The 20,603-nt window shown below is 45.3% G+C and overlaps 1 protein-coding gene across 1 annotated transcript in view; it reads left to right on the top strand.

Annotated features, from left to right (window-relative positions):
• The window catches only part of Fcrl5 (Fc receptor like 5), a 32,903-nt gene that overhangs the window by 4,583 nt on the left and 7,717 nt on the right, over window positions 1–20,603 (top strand). Inside the window, exons 3-11 of the mRNA XM_055596565.1 lie at window positions 2,526–2,771; window positions 3,993–4,250; window positions 4,452–4,736; window positions 6,166–6,447; window positions 7,132–7,410; window positions 11,544–11,651; window positions 12,296–12,323; window positions 13,671–13,753; window positions 13,950–14,000. Coding sequence (XP_055452540.1) covers window positions 2,526–2,771; window positions 3,993–4,250; window positions 4,452–4,736; window positions 6,166–6,447; window positions 7,132–7,410; window positions 11,544–11,651; window positions 12,296–12,323; window positions 13,671–13,753; window positions 13,950–14,000 — 1,620 coding nt within the window. The remainder of the gene's footprint in view (window positions 1–2,525; window positions 2,772–3,992; window positions 4,251–4,451; window positions 4,737–6,165; window positions 6,448–7,131; window positions 7,411–11,543; window positions 11,652–12,295; window positions 12,324–13,670; window positions 13,754–13,949; window positions 14,001–20,603) is intronic.

Here is a 20,603-nt window from a genome sequence, read left to right on the forward strand (position 1 = left end):
CTCTCTTTCTCTCTCTCCAGTGAGCTGGCTAGCCCATGTGTCTCTCTGGCTCTCTCTCTCTCCAGTGAGCTGGCTAGCCCATGTATCTCTCTCTCTTTCTCTCTCTCCAGTGAGCTGGCTAGCCCATGTGTCTCACTATCATTGCATCTCCCTCCCTCCCTCTCTCCCTCGCTCTCTGTGTCTGTCTCTCTGTCTCTCTCTCTCTCTCTCCACATTGAGCTGGCTAGCCCATGTCTCTCTCTCTATCATTGCATCTCCCTCCCTCCCTGTCTCCCTCGCTCTCTGTGTCTGTCTCTCTGTCTCTCTGTCTCTCTCTCTCTCTCTCTCTCTCCAGTGAGCTGACTAGCCCATGTGTCTCCCTATCATTGCATCTCCCTCCCTCCCTGTCTCCCTCGCTCTCTGTGTCTGTCTCTCTGTCTCTCTCTCTCTCTCCATCGGGCTGGCTAGCCCATGTCTCTCTCTCTATCATTGCATCTCTCTCCAGCATTATACTTTTTTTGTCAGAAAGTAACATTTTAAAATTTATCTTTAAAGTCCCTGGGCAATGTTTTCATACTTAGAGACATTTGACAAACAATTGTGAACATTTTTATCAATGAATTTTAATGAAAAGTAAATGGTAAATGGATATGGAAATATCTTTTTGAATAGGAAAACGTCCGTACTCTGTGCTCTCATCTGTAACTTTTAGGTTTTTTTTGTTCTGTTTTGTTTTGTTTTGTTTTGTTTCCAGATGCTGCCAATGGACGATATGGTGAGTCCTTTCTTCTGCTTTGGGAGTCCTTGGTCAGAGTTTCTCTCTAATGTCTAAAATTTTCTACTGAGGCCACCAGGGACTTGAAAGTGATGGTTGGCCCCTTGGCACTGCTCCAAGCCAGAGCAACCTCATGCTACCCTCTATCACTCCCTGGTGAGATGGTGAATGCACAGCAGGCCGCTGTTCTGAGACTCTGAACTGAATGCTATGGCCACTGGACCCCACTGAGCAATGAAAATCATCTTTGTCTCTGCGGTAAATGTGAAGGACTCAGGATGGGAACTTCTCCAATCTATCAACTAGGCAAACTGTAAACCATTACACTAAAAGATGCCAACAGTAACATTGTTTACCCGGATGTAACATACCCCAGGAAGTGCCTGAGAAGTAAGAGGGTGTCCAGCAGTTGGAGCCTGAAAAGGAAAGGTGTAGAGTATTTTAGTCAGGGTTCTCTGGAGGAACAGAACTATGTAACTAGATATATATTCACCTAGTTACATAGTTCTGTATAGATACATATTCATATATATCTCAAAACTTATTGTGTGTGCTTTAAAATAGTAACAGCAGCTAAATCACACCTGAGAAGCTGGGAACCCATAAGTTCTACAGTCAGAGTAGTACTAGGATGGCTGTCTCTCACTAGGGTGAGGCAGGAGTGACTCAATCCACAAGGCAGGGTGCCTCAGCATCCCCAATCTGGCACCCAAAGTCTATAAGGTTCCTAGAGCCTCTGGTGTCTAGTCCATGATGAAATCTTGGGACACTGATTCCACTGTCAGTGGTGGAAGCAGCAAGAGGCAGCTACAGGGCAGATCACCTCAGAGAGAGGGCCAAAGAGCCAAAGGCAGGATCATCCTATCTGGGCTGGTGCCCACAACCAAAGTGGGCCTTCTTACACCAATCAAGACAATCTGGACAGCTCTTCAGGCGACATCCCCTACTCAGGTGATTCCAATTTGTGGCAAGTTAACACTAAATCAAAGAGGAATTATCACACATTTTCTCAGTCCTGACTCATTACCAGTTTCCTGGGTCAGAGGGGTCTGAGATATTTGAGGATTCAGAGTAATATCAAGAACCATCCCCTTTCCATTCCCAGCTAGCCACACAGTCATGAGTGCGTCTAGCTCCCCTGGGGATGTCAGCAGATGAGCTACCCATTTCTTGTTCTGACACAACTAATGATGGCGGGTTTTCCAGTCACTGAAATCATCATCTATGAAACAAATCATTTAAGAGCATTTAAGTACATCTCTCAAGATTTTCCAGTGTCAAAGCCTGATGATAAAATTATTCATTATTTTAGGGGAAATGGGAAGTTGTGATGTTAATGATTCTGGGGTTCTTTGAGGGTTAATGAATGATGAGATGGCAAAGGAATCAGAGGTGACTTTTTTAGGACTGAGGGCAGGCTCACCAACCTTTCAGTGCTACAGGAAATCCTGCTGGCACCTTGCAGCATTGTCTTGCTCGTTGCCATCCCTGAGCAATCACTTGCCTGTGGTGAGTGCTCCCAGATAATGTGCAGCCTTCGTCCATCAGTGAGCCTCGGGGTGGGACGGGGTGGGGTAGATGGGCCAGGAGACACAGAACAACATGGGGGTGGGACAGGACGGACACAGACATGGCACAGGGGGACAAGGAAGGGACACTGGGCTCTTGGGAACTAGCCAAAGCGAGGTCCTTCCTATCTGTCTATCCCACAGGGTTCTTCTGGATTTGAAACTGTGGGCACCTCTGCTACAAACTTTTTTTTTCTCCTCAGAAACTGCACCCAAATCTATGATTTTCCTTCAGCCTCCATGGACTACTTTCTTTCAAGGAGAGACAGTCACTCTGTCTTGCTATAGATTTGGGTTCTCCCTACCCCTGAAAACAAAATGGTACCAGAAGAGAAAACCACTAAAGGAAACCCAAAGAAACACCTTAAGTGTCCGTGAGTCTGGAGAGTACTGGTGCCAAGCCGACGGCTCTCCTCCCAGCATCCACGTGCACGTAGAGTTTTCCGAAGGTGAGACAGAAGTGAAAGGACTAATGCTTCAGGCACCATTTCAGCCCAGTTTTCTCTCTAGATTTAGACCACAGACAATTCATGAACAATCCATTCTGTTCACAGTACAATTACACAGAGATTAAAAATCCCTATGTAAAACCAGATGTGGAACAGAATTAGCTTATACTTAAACATAAATTTAATAAAATTTAAATAGTCTGATGCACTCACCATAGCAGGCAGTGACTTCAGCTAGTGCATACAGAAGCTCAGGAGTGCCACTAATGGCTAAGTTCTGGGTGAGTCAAATGCACTCACTGCTATCTCTGTGCTCCTGAAAGTCTGGCCTGAATCATGCTTAGGCAGCCCTGACCACACAGAGACTTGGGCTCCTCCCTCTATTTACAGACTCAAAACTTGAACCCCAAGAAAAGGTAGTGTTTACAAACTGCTCATCTAAATGAAATTTGAGAAGCAATTTATTTGAATGGTTCTTGAATCCATTTTGTTTATTAGAAACAATAAGTTCCATGAGGAGTTTCATGTGTGTGTGTGTGTGTGTGTGTGTGTGTGTGTGTGTGTGTGTGTGTAAATGCTAGATAAATAGAAATAAATAGGTTGATTTTTATGGATACACAAAGATAAGAAGAAAGGGAGGGGCATTTTCTTTTTTGGTCTTGAAGCTTTCTGTTCTGAAATTGAAGTTGAAGGCTTGTGAAAACAGCCTTTGCTTTGTAAGCAAGAAAACAGCTATTAGCAAGGAAGGGGGTTGGGGGAAGCCATGTTCTTTGACCTATCAATCTCCTTCAACATTTAACTACTGAAGCACACAAATCTACACACCCTAAAATGAAAGACCCTAAATGAACAGGAAACCTCATTAAATCACCTTGCTGGTACTGAGGGAAAACTATAGCTCCTGAAAATTCCCTTGGAGATGATGCCGCTGAAGAAAGGCAAGCTAGCAAGGAGATACGATAAAATCCCCGAAGTGAGAAAAGACATCCAGAACTCTGGTACTCCAACAAGGGAGAAGGAACTGGAGGACTGCGTTCAGGGTTGAGTGGAATTTTTTAACTAACCTTCTGCTGCCCAGCATTTTTCAAAGTGCAGGTATTTGTTTTAAACTTAGAAAAAGAATTAATGCTTTCCTCAATCTCCCTTCCTGCCAAGCCTACTTGGAAGGGTAATGAAAAGGGAAGACCGGAGAATGAACCATAGGCTTGGTATGTTTCACAGACCCACTGGTGCTGCAGGCTCCCCCTGCTGTGTTTGAAGGAGACCCTGTGGTTCTGAGGTGCCACGCAAAGGAAAGCATACCACCAGAGACCTTGAAACTCTACAAGAACGATGAAGCTCTGAGCTTACCTGGTCAAAGTTCTGAGCTCCACATTCCTCATGCAAATCTGGGGAACAATGGTGAATACAAGTGCAGTGGAAAGAAGGGATTTTTTAGGACCAAAACTTCTTCCAAGACGTTCAGAGTTCAAGTCCAAGGTATAGCTTTAATTATTCTTAACGCATTAGTCAGAAACAGGCTCCGTGTGGTTGTGGAGGTAGAATAGGAAGGGTGGGCTGGCAGTCCACTGAGCGGGAACGCGAACAGCCCTTTGGGTGGAAGGGTGCTGGTAATCAGAAGCAGCCCCTCCCTCTCTGCCGAGTACTGAACTGCTCCGCGGATGATTTGATCCTTTCTAGAGTTATTCCCTCGTCCTGTGCTGACAGCCAGACCCTCCCACCCCATAGATGGAAGCCCGGTGACCCTGACCTGTCGGACCCAGCTCCCTGCACAGAGGTCAGCTGTCCAGCTCCGGTTCTGTTTCTTCAGAAACCTCCAGGCCCTGGGGACAGGCTGCAGCAACTCCTCGGAGTTCCACATCCCTGCCATATGGACTGAAGAGTCAAAGTGGTACCAGTGCAAGGCAGAAACAATGAGTTCCCAAGCTGGAAAACAAAGCGTGGCCGCCAGGATTCCTGTGCAGAGTGAGTGTCATTCTGCGGTTCCCAGGCATGGCCTGCGAGCTATGCAGAAGCACATAGCAGTCTGGGTCAATAGATTCTAAAAGAAAGTATTTTTCCTGTGCCTGTGGAAGATGTATGGGAGAAAAAAATTCAACACGTGTGGCTATCCTTGATGAGCTTAGAACCAAGACAGGAAAACAAAACAAATCAACAACAGCAAAACAGGTTTGGTTTTTCTCTCGATGCCTTTAGATAAAGCCACTTCTTGTCTCTCCCTGACCTAAGTTTTCCTTCCAGCGCTGTAGTCCTGAACTGTGGGCTGTGTGGCAGCCGGCAGCCCTCGGGCTGGGCCAAATGTTCTGCTCAGCTGAACAGGCTCCTGGAACTCTAGGTTCCTGACGCAGACTGCCTAAGGACAAGAAAGCCAAAGAATGGAGTCTTGGGGAATAAATAGTTCCGTCTTGATGCCCTAGAGATGGCACCACAGGCTGTCGCTTTCTCCGAAGGCTCTAAAATAACATCTTTCCTAAGCACGATTGCCAGCTGTGGCTTTGCCTGACTGAATTTGCTCCTTCGCACAGGAAATCTAGTTGGGCAGTAGGGGACACAGAGTCTGGAATGGCCAGAGCCTGGGTGAGGCGGAAAGGCAAGTGAGAGTGTCGCCTGTGAATTTGCTCCCATTCTAGGAAAACAATCTGACTGACTACGCTCTATCAGCTTATCTCTGCTTCTTGGTTGTAGGAAACGGGCACTCCTGTGGCTACTGGTTAAGGCAGGGAGTGGGGTTATCCAACAGTCATATCACAACTATTCCCAGCACAGTCTCTCCTTCAACTTAATCGCTGAACAAAATGTACTTCTCACCCTCTATTAACTATCACATTTTGTTCTTCAAGACTGAAGAATAATTCAAAAGGCACTGTCCTAAGCCCGGTATATCTAAAACTGTTCCCGATGGACAGCCTCTCCTGGACTTACGCTCTTTGTCCCTCTGACAGGTACCCTAGAGAAGTTTAGAAGTGCTGACTCGAGGCCAGCTTATTACGCAAGTCCGTGCCTTCTTTCCAGTCAGCTGCTGCTGGCACAGTACTCGGGCCCCACCGCCATGTTTGAGGCCACGTCTCCCTTTCCCCTTCACATGCTCACTGCTTTCCCTAAGTGTACAGCCCTGCATGACATCTCTGGAATTGCTCCATCAGGATGGGATAGACATGAGCTCAGGTTGGGCAGAATAACATATTCCTGGTCCATCCATATTCCTGACAAGACCACCAAGGAATGCAGGGCCCTTTCAGCAGGCAGAAAACACAGTCTCCGCCTCTTCTCCTTCCCAGAGGGAAGCCTAACTCTACCCTCGGGCCACTTGGCACATGATAGAACAGGTTTCCACCCTTCATACATGAGCATCCCGTTACCAAAAAACCCATGCATGTCATTCTTATTCATTTAGGAGCTTTTGCGGACTTCCAGATAAACATTGTCCCAGCCTCAAAGTTGGTGTTTGAAGGGCAGTTGTTGTTATTCAACTGCTCAGTAAAAGGGGTCCCAGGGCCCCTCAAATTCTCCTGGTACAAAAGGGACAAGCTGAATAAAGAAGCAAAGACTCATAAGTCCTCAGAAGCAGAATTCAAAATCTCCACAGTGAACAGCAGCGATGCAGGAGATTATTACTGTGAGGCTAACAACAGCCGCCGAAGCTTTGTCAGCGGGCCAGTTCCCATCACCATAAAAGGTACGTGCTGCCAGGTGTCATCTGAGGAATGGACCCCAAAACTGCACGGAGATCTTTAGTGAAGAAGTGAGACAGTCAGGTGGAAGGAGACATTGTCAGTTACCAATAATTCAGTGTTCTGAATAACCTGCCAAGGATTAGTCAAAGACCAACAGGAAAGACGTAGAAATAGATGGAAGGGGCTGAGTACAGAAAGCCGAGTTGAGGAAGTGCTCAGTGTTCAGGAATACACCCTTTGAAATTACTCATACACAGGAAAGATGTAATATATATATATTATGTACATATATATACATATATATGTGTATTTAGTTATATATAATTTATATATTATATATAAATTATATTTTATATATAATATTATATATTATATATAATTATAAATTATATAAACATTACCACATGTTTGTGGTAATGAAGAACTATAATCCCAGCACTTGGGAGGACTACAAGTTAGTGTTCAAAGCCACTAGTCAGACTCTCTGTCAGAAATTTAAAAAATAAACTAAACCATGGAGGGAGGGAACAAAGAAAGGGAAAGGAGGAGATTCACGAAATACTCAACATAATCACTACAAAATGGAAATAAATGACAAAGCTTCTCATTGTTAACTTCTTTTTTTAATGAGTTGGTTTTGTTTGAAAATAAGACCCTGGTGTGAACTAACTGGTTTTCTCCCTTAGTTCCAGTGTCCCGCCCCGTCCTCACACTCAGGGTCCCGGGGGCCCAGGCTGTGGTGGGTATGGTGGTACAGCTTTCCTGTGAGGCTCTGAGGGGCTCCCCTCCAATCCTGTACCACTTTTATCACCGAAATGTCACCCTGGGGAGCAGCTCGGCCCCTTCCGGAGGAAGAGGATCCTTCAACTTTTCTGTGACTGTAGAACATTTTGGAAACTTCTTTTGTGAGGCTGACAATGGCCAGGGTCGCCAGCGCAGTGACACGGTGACACTGAATGTTATACGTAAGTTGGCTCTTCAAACTAGCGGTGCCAGGTCGGATCATTTCTACTCTGCCCAGAAGGCAAGGTTGGGGCACAGAAGCAACTAGTGTGTGCGGTCACAGCAAGCCTCTGCCCACACAGTCTCTATGGGGAGTTTCGGGTTTTACATGTTGAAGAATGTGCACCTTCCTTCCATTGGCTGTATCCAGCCTGAGCGTATCACTCCTTATCCGTTGAAACCAAAGCTACCTTCTAATATATTTAAAGGCTTCTCAAAACACAAACTGCACCTGGTCCACAGTGGTAGATGAAAAGGGCAATCCTGAAGTTCAGTGTGCGCCACTGTTTGCTGTACCTTTTCTTTAGCTGGATCATCCAGCATCTGTAGCTGGCCTATCTGTTCATGATGCTCCTAATCTTTTGTCCCTGAAGATTAAGGGCCCACTTGTGTCATGTTCCTCTCTTCCTGAAAGCTCCTCACCCAGACATCTCTAGAAGGAAACACTGGCATGCTACTCTGGCTTACAGGTATGTCTGTCCTGTGAGATCCTTTCTCTAACCCAGATCCATAAGGAAGAGTCCCAGGGGTCTTCCTAACAGCTGCTCACAGCCTGCCCTATTCCCTGGTGTTCTTTGGATCTTCTCTATTGCTCTGCCATCAATAGTCACATTTAGCATTTCTTCAGCTACCGAAGTGGCACTCAGAGGCCCACCTGCTCCACGCTTGGCCCACTTCAATCCAGCCTCTGCATTTGCACTGATAAAAACCAGAACTTTAGCAGCACCAGTCCTGTCTGAGTCTCCAGGCTTTTCTTTCACCACGCTTACTGGGCCCTTCAGAATGCTACCCTACCTGCTGCAGCAGTTCAAATGGCCCAACCCACAGCCCCATCTTCAGCCTTCACACAGTCCTTCTGTGCTAGACCTGGCCCCTGACCCATGGTGGTCTCTGCACTTTCTCCCAGCCCGCTCCTCCTTTTTCTAGCAATACACTCATGTCTCAGATGACCAGCTTTTCTCAGATTCCTCAAACATGTTTGCATTTGTGTGTCAGCTACCTCAAAGCATATATAATACTACACAAACATTCTCACATCCCAAGACCAGGACAGCTATAGCTGAGTTCTGAGGAATCTGAGAAGGCCACTAAAAACCAATGAAAACATTTTGCAGTCAGAAATGCCTTTAGTGTGGAGAGCTGTGTTCAAACAGAAGGAACGGATGGCTGGTTTCTCCTCCGTTCCAGGGTCCTGCCCTGCCCTGATCTTAGAACTTCGCTGGAGCCCAGGCTGTGATGAAGCTTCACTGGGAGGCCCTAGAAAGCTTCCCCTTCCTGGTCTTGTACCATCTTCACCACGAAGGTGTGCCCCTGGGGTACTGCTCAGTCCTCTCGGAGACAGGAGAGCTCTTCAACTTCTTTCTAACTATGGAGTGCTTAGGGGACCACAGCAGTGAGGCTGGCAAATCCCTGGGTCCCAGCACAGTGAGGTGGGGATGCCGCATGGCAGAAGAGTGGTCACAGCAGCCCGGCTGCACCTGCTCCTTCAGCAGCTGAAAAGCTGTTTCTTGACCTGGGTCTCAGCAGGGCCCTTCCACAGAGCACCCTCTCTGATCTTCTGGCCCCTCTTTTTTCCCCCCTCATTCTTTTTCCCAATGTCACCTTCGACTTTCTTATATTCATTTGTTTTTTTGTTTTGTCCCAATGAATTTAATTAGGGTTATTTGCATAAACATGAGTTGGGGTCATTTGCTTGAACTTACCAGATGCTACACTCATGAAGAATAAATCATGAAGTATTTTAATAACAGGATCATGTTGTGCATTTAGCTATGAAACCTCTGTTTTTAAGTTTAAAATAAACCCTATGCACCTCATCTCTCTTTTCTACTTCTTTACCCAGTCTATTAGGTTGTCTCTGGGTTTTATTGTGTTACAGAAACATTGTCATAGAAATTCTGCACCAACTATATATATGTAGTTATACATATATATATATATATAATATAATCATACACTATATATAATACATATTTGAAAATATGTTTTTTTCATACATGGTTCTGATCATGGTTTTCCCCTTTCAGAGTCTCCCGATATCCCCCTCACCAAACTCCATGCCCTTTCTTTCCTGCTCTCTCTCTCTTTAGAAAACAGGCAAACGTAATAAAAAAAAATACAGAATAAAAAATAAATAAATACACATAAATAAAAATCACAAGAAATGTAAACATAACATAAATTCACACATGCTTACACACACAGAAAACATAAAAACACAAAATCAGAAACCATAATACACAAGAGAAAATAATAATAATAAAAATGCTTAAAGCAATTTGAGACAAAAAGTCTAGAAAAACACCACTGAGCACTTTCTACGATGGCCATCTGCTGGGCGTGGGGCCTGTTCTTGAGAGGGGGTCTTATTCACTGCCCTATTGCTGTGAAGGGACACCATGGCCAAGGCAACCTTAGGAAAGTACTTAATTGGGGCTGGCTCACAGTTTCAGAGGCTCAGTCCATTCATGGCAGCAAGCAGGCAGGCAGGCTGGAAGACACCATTTGCTTGCCGTCAGCCATCTCCTCTTACAATCTTTTCCTCCTTCCCATAGCTCCCCAAGCCCTGTGTGGAAGGATGAAGACATCCCACTTAGGAAAGAGTGTTTCAAAATCTCTCGTTCTCTGCATATTGCCAGTTTTGGGTCCCTGTGTTCATTCCCATTTACTGCAAGAAGACAATTCTCTGATGGCTGAGTGGCTATTGATGGCTATAACAGAATGTTCTCAGGAGTCATTTTATTGAATAGTCTTTGCTTTCCTCTCAGGCTCGTGGCCCACCTAGTCTCAGGCTCTTGGACACCAAAGCAGTGTCAGATAGGGGTTTCGTCTCATAGAGTGGGTCTTAAATCCAGTCAGACAGTGGTCACTGCCACCCCTTTCGTGCCACTGTTCCAGCACATCGTGAAGGGAGGTCACCATTGTAAATCATGGGCTTTGTAACTAGGTTTTTTCCCTCTAGAAGCACTGAATGAACTTTTTTTTTTAACCTACTTTATTCCCCAAGTAGATTGTGGGCTCCAAGCTTATATGTGTCTTTAATTTTGTAGATATTGTCAGACTACTATTCAAAGGAACGTCCTCAGTTTTCATTGCCACATCTTCATCAGTATTACCAAGCTATGTAAGCATGAAAGGACTGAATTTAATTGTACATTTAATTAATAATGAAAATGAGTCTTTTACAAATTTGTTGACAGATGTTTTCAGTGACTTGTATAATATTTTAAACTTTTCTACTTCTGCACATGAAAAGCTAGTGTGGATAAAGTGATTAGCGCTCTGTATCAAATGCTTTTATTTCTTTTATTTGCTTAGAATACCACTTTCCCCTTGTAAATGTAACAAATATGTTAGAGGCAGAAGCTTCTACTACACTTTTATTTTCCTTCTGTTCCAGTGTCCTTCCCCGCCCTGACGCTCAGGATGTGTGGGATGCAGGCTGTGGTGGGTGATATGATGGAGCTTCCCTGAGAGGTTCTAAAAGACTCCCCCAAATTCTGTTCCAATTTTATCACAAAAGTGTCATTGTGGGAACCATCTCACCTTCTGGAGAAGGAGCCTCTGTCAAATATGTCTGACTACAGAACATTCTGGGGACTTCTTCTGTGAGGCTGACAGTGGCCTAAAGGAACACACTTTTTATCACTGGTAAATTTCTTATGCTCAAGCCAGATAGGGCTAGCATATATGCTTTAATACATAGTGTTCATGATGGCTGACCAGGTAAGGGCTTCCCCAAGACAAGCCTATTGAGCTGATGGTTCTCTAAACAGTTATGTTCTGAAGCGGTTCCTAACTGGTGCAGAAGAGCGAGGCTTTAAAGAACATCTCAGAATATAAAGCTCATCAGCTGTGCCTCTTCTGTCTGGCCATAATCTATCTTCACCTTCAGCCTTTTCTTAGGCACAGAGACAAGCTTTCTCACAGACAAATGGGCCATCTTCTGTGCCCCATCAGTCACCACGAAGCCCCAGGGCTCCTGGTCACAAAGGTCCCTCTCCTCCCCAACACCAAAACATCAGGTCAAGACTCAGAACCACTCAGAACCTGCCTACCTCTTCCTGGGTTTATGCTTGGGTATCCTCTGCCCCAGACATGACCAAGAACAGAAGTGTTGCTGTGGCCACTGGACTCACAGGGGGACTGGCTACCTTGGCTGCTGGAGTGCTGCTGTTTCATTGCTGGTTCTCCAGAAAAGCAGGTGGGTGGCTCCCTAATCATGCCCTCCCCATTTCTGCTCCTGCATGCTCACACCGACTTTGGGACCGTCCTCAGCCCCCAGGAGCACCTGCCTGCCCACCACGTGATCCCTCGCCTTTCCCTCTGGGTCCCTCAAAGTCCTGTTCACCAAATACAAAGCTACTCCAACAGCCACACTGAGTGCACCACTCCTTGATGAGATGCCTCTGAAAGGGCAGAGGCTCTCCTCTGTGTGCTCCTAAGATTCCCCAAGGAATGAGAAAAGAAGGACTCTAAAGAAACAGGAACAAATAGGATTTGGTAACTTACTGACTTTTAAAATGTATAGCACTTTTTATAGATAAGTCTATTTTCCTGTCTAAGTCTATTAAGCTATCTTTTATCATTAAATTTCACTGTCTTTTCAAATCCAGGTTAAAGGAGTATGAATTGAGGTTAAAGGAGTATGGGTTGAAGATGCCCCTTTCACTTGAGGCCAGCATGAATAACTCAGTGGTTTTTACCTTTCTCCACCTCCGTCAGCATAGCAAAGATTCAGATCTCAGTAACACAAGTTCCTGGCACTCTCCTTGTGACCCCATCTAAGCCTCCTCCTTGTTCCCATGAAGGTCCCCTCTTCCTGAAATCCAATGCCTTCCTTTACAGGAGGAAAGCCTGCCTCTGATGACTCCAGGTAAGAACTTAGCTGTATGTCTGGAAGTAATGAAAACACCCACAGGACAGAAAAATTAAATCAAATCTTATTATTGGCAAGATCACAATTTCTACACATGGTGCTGAGGCGGGCTGTACCAGATTGATGCTGCCCCTCCCTGGGCTGCCTCAAGCCAATTCCCAGAACTTCCCCCTTAGCTGCAGAGAGCTAAGCTTCTTTCTCAAAGCAAGCGGTAATTGTTCTGTTGCTGCTTTGTTTTTTCATTTATTAAGTCACTTCCTGTACCACGGTTAGCTTGGCTGACTAAGTGACTACTTTGGCAGGTAACAGGGAACCTGAGGTTCCCTTTGGAGGTTCTTGATCTCATTAATAAAAGAATTTAGAAACAGGCTAAAAAGGAAGCTCAGTAACAATTTTATTAGAATTTTAAAAAGAAAGAAGAAAACATAGACAAGTTAGATGAAAATGGCACCAATGAGGAAAGACAAAGAAAAAGTTGTGCCTTTCAGTTGAGCAGCAGGGAAAGAAAGGGTTTATTGAAAAGGGAAATGTCACTCTTGAGAATGGAAGTGGGCTCGCAAGCCGCAAGCCGAGAAAAGAGCCCAAACATCTGGCAACCGTGTGGCACGTGATCTTTACAGAAGCACCCTGCTGCTCCCCATTCGTGAGTCCTGGGCTTTCTTCTGTTCTCTTAGAGGACTCCGAGGTGAGGGGGGTTTACGGTCTTCCTCTGCAAACTGGCTTTTTCCACATTAACTATGAATGTGCCTTTTTAGGTCCTCTTCTTCCGTCATGCAGATGTTGAATTGATCCATATCTTGAGATGATGTAGCTTAGTCAGTCTAGAAATCTCTGGGCGTGGCCAGCCTAATCAAAATCTGTTGCGATGACATCTGTGAAGATGGAACCCTGTACCTCACACACCTGAAGGAGCCTCTCTGTCAGTAAATGGTGTCTGTGAAGGAACCGCCACCATCTTGCCTCCTGAAGGCTCCCTTTAAGAGTTGTCTCGCAGCTCACAAATTGGGCCTCCCAGAGCTGCCATGTCCCTTGGGGCCCATCTGCTCTCTGTTTCTCTGAGACTGATGTCTCTGAGAGGGATCTGGGGCCTGTTCTAACTTGGCTCTGTCCTTTCTAGTTTAGAGGTGATGGTAAGCCACTCCACTCTATAGAACACCCATTACTTACAGATATAAAATGAGAGCAAAACAGAAGTATCTTTAAGCATTAGCATGCTTGCCTCTTCTACACCACAGGGCCATAAACCTAGAAACAGAAATGACATTGATTGAAAACCCCTTAGGAGTGATGGCCATGCCCTCTGTGTCTCTTCCTGGGACACATCAGTGTTTCTACATCTCACAGGAGCCCTTCAGCTGCAGAAGCCCAGGAGCCCACCTATTACAACGCACCAGCCTGTATAGAGCTGCAGCCAGCACACAGCAGCGGTGAGGACAAGGGCCCTCTGGTCTCTGCTTTGGCAGAGATCACAGGATACATGCTGGAACTGGGTCAGGAAGGAGGTGAAGCCTGGAAGGCTAGAATCCTTCCAGAGGACAAACTGGCCAAGGGAGGAGGAAGCAGCTGAGAAAAGGAGCAAGTTTACCGTTTCCTCCTCTGAAACTTCACTTTCTTCCTAAACAGATACTAAAGAAGATGTGATTTACACGGAAGTATGGAGTACTCCACAGAGAGGTAAACACACAGGGAAAAGCAAGTCTCATTCCTCTACCCTTGCTCAGCTGCCACCTCCACAGTAGGTCTGGGCCAGCCAGGCTCAAGGCCCCTCTTCACCAGAACAGTAGGATTTCTTAACAACGCTGTTGGTGCGAAGCTACCACACAGCACTGCCTTCTCCATTCTCTGTGGATGAGCTCAGATTAACCCGATTCATCACACAGCTCGCTCTGAGCTTCTGGGTCAGCATCTAAAGAATAAACTAGGGCTGTCATCTCTGATTTCCTGGTTGGGGCAGCTAAAACAGAGCCGTGGATAGGGCAGCTGATATAACACTTGCTCAGTTCAGAAGTCTCGGAGCCCAAGATCAAGGTGCCAGATGGCTGAATGAAAACGGAGGACATCTCTGCTCCAAGGTATGGCTGAGGAGACGGTTGTATTGCAGATATTCAGGAGAGAACAGCCAGAGGCATCCGGAAGAGTCCAGACTGAATATGGCCAGCAGACTGAACTGGGCCATGGGGAAGTAGGATTCATGAACCGAGAGATTCGAGATTTGGGAGTGAGCCAGGAGGACTGGCATCAAGGGCCTGCTTTGACATGTTAACTAGTGAGCACCTAGGTTAGCCATTCGACCTGAGTTTCTTTGAGATTTAACATTTCAGCCTTTTTGTTTATGGTAAGGGATGATGTGATCTTTTCAGTAACTACTTCCTGCTGAAAGTGGAGTGTCGTCGGGAGTGGGGAGCAAGAAGGCTAGAATATTGGTCAAAGCCAGGAAGGGAGAGAGAAGTAAAGACTGGGGGACATCTGTTTGACTTGTTACCCAGGTTCTGAGGGGCAGCCTGGGGCTGGGATGCAGGCCACTTTGGGCTAGGAACATCTGGGGCTGGCACGCTGCAGGCAGTTTTGGAGTGGTCTGCAGTTGACTGGACACCTACTGAGGCAGATACACAGCAACGAAAGGTGAAGTTAAGGAGTTCAGGTGAAATTGCTTATCTTGAGTGTATACTTAAAACTTCCAGGCCCCTGGTCCTGGCAGCTGGGGGAGAAAAGGAGCCCCCAAACCAGGGGTAGGCAGTAGGTAGGAGAACTTAGGCTATTGATTGACAAGAATACTTACCTGGAGTCCATCTGACCTGTGACAGGTGGGTACAAGTCATGTCTTCCGAAGCTTACAAGAACTTTTGAAGCTTACAGAAAGATAAACGGTTTAGGCATCCTGGCATTGCCACTCTCTGCAGTCTTTGCTGAGAGCCACATTGTAGGCGAAGCAGTGCCCTCACACCTTTGGATCAAAGCAAAAGCTGAGGGACCCAAAGACAGGACTTTGGGTTAAAAGCATTAACACCTTTCCTATGTATCAGAGGCCTGGGTATGGAGATTCAACAGAGAAGTTTTAGCATGACTGACAAGGCTTTTAAGCCTATATTCAGAAGGCAGTCTTGAGCTTGTGACCATCATAATAGTAGCAGTGCTTTGCCAGGGCAACCTTAATAGCTTATCAAAACTCCATTGATTAATGTTAAAACTGTGAACTTTAGAAGTCTTTCTATCATGATAGCATAAAATCTGAAACATTTCTCATTATTTTAAATCACTTTCTTATACCTTTATAACTTGCACTTACACACCTTAAATTATTTCCTTAGACCCTTACAACTTAAGTTTGACATCATCACAATTTGCAGGTAATACCCAAAATTACTTTCTTAGGCCCTCATAACTTATATAAACTCTAATCTTTTTCTTTTCATCTAATCATTTACCATGAGACACAAACGGTTGATTATTCAGAGCAGTCATTGCAAAGCAAGTTCCTTTAAATAAAGGAATTGTAAAGTTACTTGAAACTTGTGAGTATTTCTCTATCAGTGTGGTAAACTGTGTCTTTGTCTTTCTCAGCCAGAGACCTAATAGCTCTAGAAGAGTAAGGCCTGCTGCCTGATTTTACATATGGAATGAACTGAAACGGCAGTGACAGCCTTGCGGGGAGGAGCTGGGTGCCTGCCATGGACATAAAGTTAGTTAGCGTCAGTATCATCACAGACCTGTAAAGGATAAGTTACAGCAGGAAGAATAATTCAAATGTATGTACCAAGTAAAACAACAGACTTGCTGTTACCTGGATGGCTATCCTAGGCTCCTGTGGTCTCAGTGGCTTCACTGAGGGCAGGAGTAGTCAGTCTTTGGCTGTCACATGGACAGACAGGACTACATCTTCACTGCTACCCGGAAGGTCTAAGAGATTCTCTGTGGAGCAAGGATGTGACAAGACTGACCCACTTTGGCAAGACAGAGTGGAGCAGTCAATCCAACAGTGTCCACAACTTGTACAGAGCCCTGGTGGTGAGTAAGACACGGGGCTGTTTTTCCCAGCAGTGAGTGGCACAGAGATCCAGGTGAAGTCCTCTGTGCCCCATTATCTTCTTCAGAGACCTTAGGGTTACCTCTAGGAGCTTGCAGTTCTGTCTATCATGGTAATATTTTTTCCATTAAATTTTTTAAATGAAATATTCAGCAGATCTCTGAAGAATTTGAGGATCATTATCTGTTATGTATACCTGAGTTAAACAAAATTTACTTGCATTTAATTTCTAGTTTTGGGCTTAAACTTGAAAACACATCAGATACTAAATAAAGCTTGCATTTGTACTCAGCATGGCCATGAGCTTAGTTTTGAGTACATCAGTGAGGTGGCTGGGCATTAGATTGCATGTCTCAGCTATCTGTAACAGTTTATAAATTAGTAGCTTTATAAGATCAAGATTTTAAAACTTTATCTCTGTTAACTTTGATCCTTAAAACTTTTTGTTGAAGATTTGATTGGATACCCTTTAGCATCAAAATAAAACTTTAGGCCATAAGTGTAGTCCATAGAGAGACTGGAAACTTTACAAAACCATAAATACAGTTCACAAACTTATTTTTTTATCTTTTTGTGGTGCGCCATTACATAATATCATAGTTTCTTATACAACTCCATTTATACAAGTAACTAGAGCTTAGAAAAGTCAGCAAAGACAAGGAGACTCAGTTGAATCCATGTTGCATATACAGAATATCCTAAACAAGAGTCTCATATATAGTGTGTTATATTAAGATTACCCAGGCATAGATTTTTTTTTTAACTATACGCCCAGCTATTACAAGTGTTAAGCTAAATTTTGTTACACATTTTTAACCATACCCAATGAACTTGCAAATCCTGAGATAGTTTACAGTATAGTCTTAAGAGGTTTGTGTTTTATGTCTTTGTTGTTCAGGTTTGTTTGTTGTTTTGTTTTGTTTTTTTGCTTTGTTTTGAGAGCAGAGAAGCCATAGAGATAAAAGTTGTTTAAGAGTGGAAAATAAATAAATAAGAGTGGAAAATAGAAAAACCTTAGAGAGATAAGAGACTTTTGGAAGTGTAGAGCAAAGTTTTTTTGTTGATGGTGGTAGTTTGGAGTTTTGGTTAGTTGGTTTGGGATATGGTGGTAGACTCTGTTACCACAGGAGAGAATTTTAAATATATTTTCTTTTTAAAACATATTAAATATTCTCAAGCATGCATGATGTATTTGAACCAAGTCCATCTCTGTTCCCTTCCCTCCAGTCCTTCCTTTTTCCAACCACCACCTTTCAACTTCACTTGCTCTCTTCTTTTAATCATGTTGTTTATTTGCTTTTTTTTATGTGCATGTGTGTTTTGCCAGCATGTATGTCTGTGTGAGAGTGTCAGATCTTGGTGTTACAGCCAGTTGTGAGCTGCCCTGTGGGTGCTGGGAATTGAACCTGGGTCCTCTGGAAGAGCAGACAGTGTTCTTAACCGCTGAGCCGTCTCCTACCTTTAGCGGTGCCTGTGTGCACGGGTGTGACACCATCTGCTGGAGAATGGGTGCCCTCTCAGGGCCTGTTCCAGAAGAAAACTGACTCTCCTCCCCCAGCAGCCTGCAGTTGCCAATAACAACAGTGAGGTGTTTTTGGTTTTGTTTTCCTAGGTTCTCTTTGCATAGACCTGGGTGGCCTAGAACTTGCTAGGTAGAGGCTGGCCTGAAGCTCACTGATACCCACCTGCCTCTGACTCCTGAGAGCTGGGATTAAAGGGTACAGCACTGCCCTAGCCTGTTAGGTTTCTAGTGGGAGCTCCTTCCTGGCACGCAGACAGATGCTTCTCTCTGCGTTCTTGATGGAGGACGGCCATCATTCTCAGAAAAGTACCAGCCACATCACAGACAGATAACCCTAAAGGCCCCACTCCCAAAGCACCACACTGCAACTCAGAACTCAAAAGCACGACTCTAGAAACAGGCCACTTAACCTTACATACCGCTGTGTAAGCACTGTTGTCCCCATTTTGTGGATGATAAAACAGAGACATAGAGACCACAAATTATTGTCCTGCGATCATATAACTAGAAAATCACCATAAAGAATGTTTCCAGGATAAAATTTGATAAAGTTTCAGGAAGCCTTGATGCTCCGGCAACATCACAGTGACACATTCTGAGCAGTTTTCAAGTACTGGGTTCATTTCTAAGGCCCATAAAGAAATATGTATTGTAACTCTTAAACTATACCTGTGTGTATGACTCCAACATATGTGAAGACAGTGAGAGAGAGCAAAGGCACTGTCCACACAAGGAAGATGGCAGGCACTATGCAGATACAAACATACAACATGGCAGACCTGCATGGAAATGCACACATCTTCACAGTAATTCTGTCAGTATACAGTAACATGGCTCCCACCTCTCAGCTCACTAGAGAAGCTGAGTGAGCTGCCTCAGCCACAGTGGTGGCAAGGCAGACCCAGGGCTCAGGCATGGTACCTCAATCTCTCCACGATGTGTGGCATGGATCTAAGACAAAACAACTGACAGGACAGAAAGCAAGTTTCCTTCCCTTGACAGCCCTTGGCAACATGGTGAAGTGCCGCTGGGGAGGCTGGCCAGGAAGAAGATAGGGCAGGGGGCAGAGGGTGGCCTCACTGTACAGCAGAGGGCCCTCCAGGCAGCACCCACATTTTACTTCTCCCGTTCTTCCCACAGAGGCCTCAGAACTCAGGATCCCCACAAACATGGTGAGTCTTCTAACAGCTGAGGCTTTGCCTTGGGGCTGCTCGCCCTGGCTCTTACCCTAATGCCTTTCCTCCAGGAATCTCTTGTCATCTACGCTCAGGCAAAGCTCACAAGCACTCCAGCCCCCAGGCTCCAGAAGTTGGCCTCCTCAGCACCTCACTGATGACCCCACAACTCCTGCCTCAGCTGGTGCACCCCAGCATTGTCCTCGAGAGAAGGGGTGCATTGCAGTGAGACTTAGATGCATCCTGCGCCAAGCAGCTGGGACTCAGACTGGGATAAGTGCTGCACTTAAGGGTATTTTTTAATTCTAATTATAGTCTCCTCTTAGCCTAGGAAAGTCATATCTCCTGGCTTCCTCGGTGAGCTTCAGTTTGGATGGCTGCCATCGCCCCTCAATTAGGACTGTTTAGCTGTAGCTGGAGTCCTGCTCTCAGCATTCATGGTGCCAGCCTGGTGGCTCTCTTCCCCTTTACCAAGTGGGAAGCACAGTCTTTGGACAATGGACTGATGAGGAACTCCTTGCATCTCACATTCTTAATTGTCTTCAGCATAACGCCTCCTCTGCTCAGCAGCTAGCCACCCAAGTTAAGCAAGCACCCAGTTCCCCTGGTCTTCCCTAAGATGGCAAGAGGGATCCCACAAAGTCAAGACGAGGAGCACCAAGGACAATGTAATACATCTTGAACTACAGAAAGTATTGTGTGAATGTGAATGCACAACAAGGAAGGAAACAATTTAGACCCTATGTGCCTCCCAGGAAACTCAAAAGCACCCTGTTCTTTCCCCTGAGTGAGAATGAGAGAAAATCTGGGAGGAAACCCCGTTCACCAAGAGCTAGGGCCTCGGCCCTCCATGCACCTTATGGACCTGCAGGTCTGGGCATAGAGCCTGAGATTCTGCATCTTTAAGAAGCTTCCAGGGGTGCTGGTCCTGGAGTTGGGGGATCATCCTGAGAGGTGAGGCCCCGTAGGTCTTGGCAGAGACTAGTCAAGCAGATCTGGTTACCCACTGCTGAACTCCACAAGGTTGTCCACAGGGATCACGCTCACTCAATGCCTGGAGCCATCTTTTAAACAAAAGCGCTGTGGAAGTTTAAAGGAGAATGGCCCTTACAGGCTCTGTACCTGGATGCTTGGTCATAAAATAGTGGCACTACTTGAGAGGGATTAGGAGGCGTGACCTTATTGGACAAGTGTGTTACCTGGGGTGGACTTGGGGGTTTCAGAAGCTCAAGCTAGACCCAGCGAATCTCTCTGCCACTGGATGTAGAACTCTCAGCTCCTTCTCCAGCGCCATGTCTGCCTGCACACTGCCATGGTCCCTGCCATGATGATAATGGACTAAACCTTCAAACTGTATGCAAGCTCTAATTAAATGCTTTTTTTTTTTCATAAGAGTTGCTGTGGTAATGGTGTCTCTTCACAGAATCAGAAGCTCTAACTAAGACAAGCACGCTCAGAGAACTCTGAGACATCTTGGGAAAGTTTTGCCAACTAGCCTCATACTCTGTGAAAAATTTGTGAATGAATGTGCCCTCTACATTCAGGCAGCTCTCCAC

This window comes from Psammomys obesus, unplaced genomic scaffold (genome assembly GCF_907164565.1).
Source record: "Psammomys obesus unplaced genomic scaffold, mPsaObe1.curated_primary_1811, whole genome shotgun sequence".
In the NCBI taxonomy this organism is placed as follows: Eukaryota; Metazoa; Chordata; class Mammalia; order Rodentia; family Muridae; genus Psammomys; species Psammomys obesus.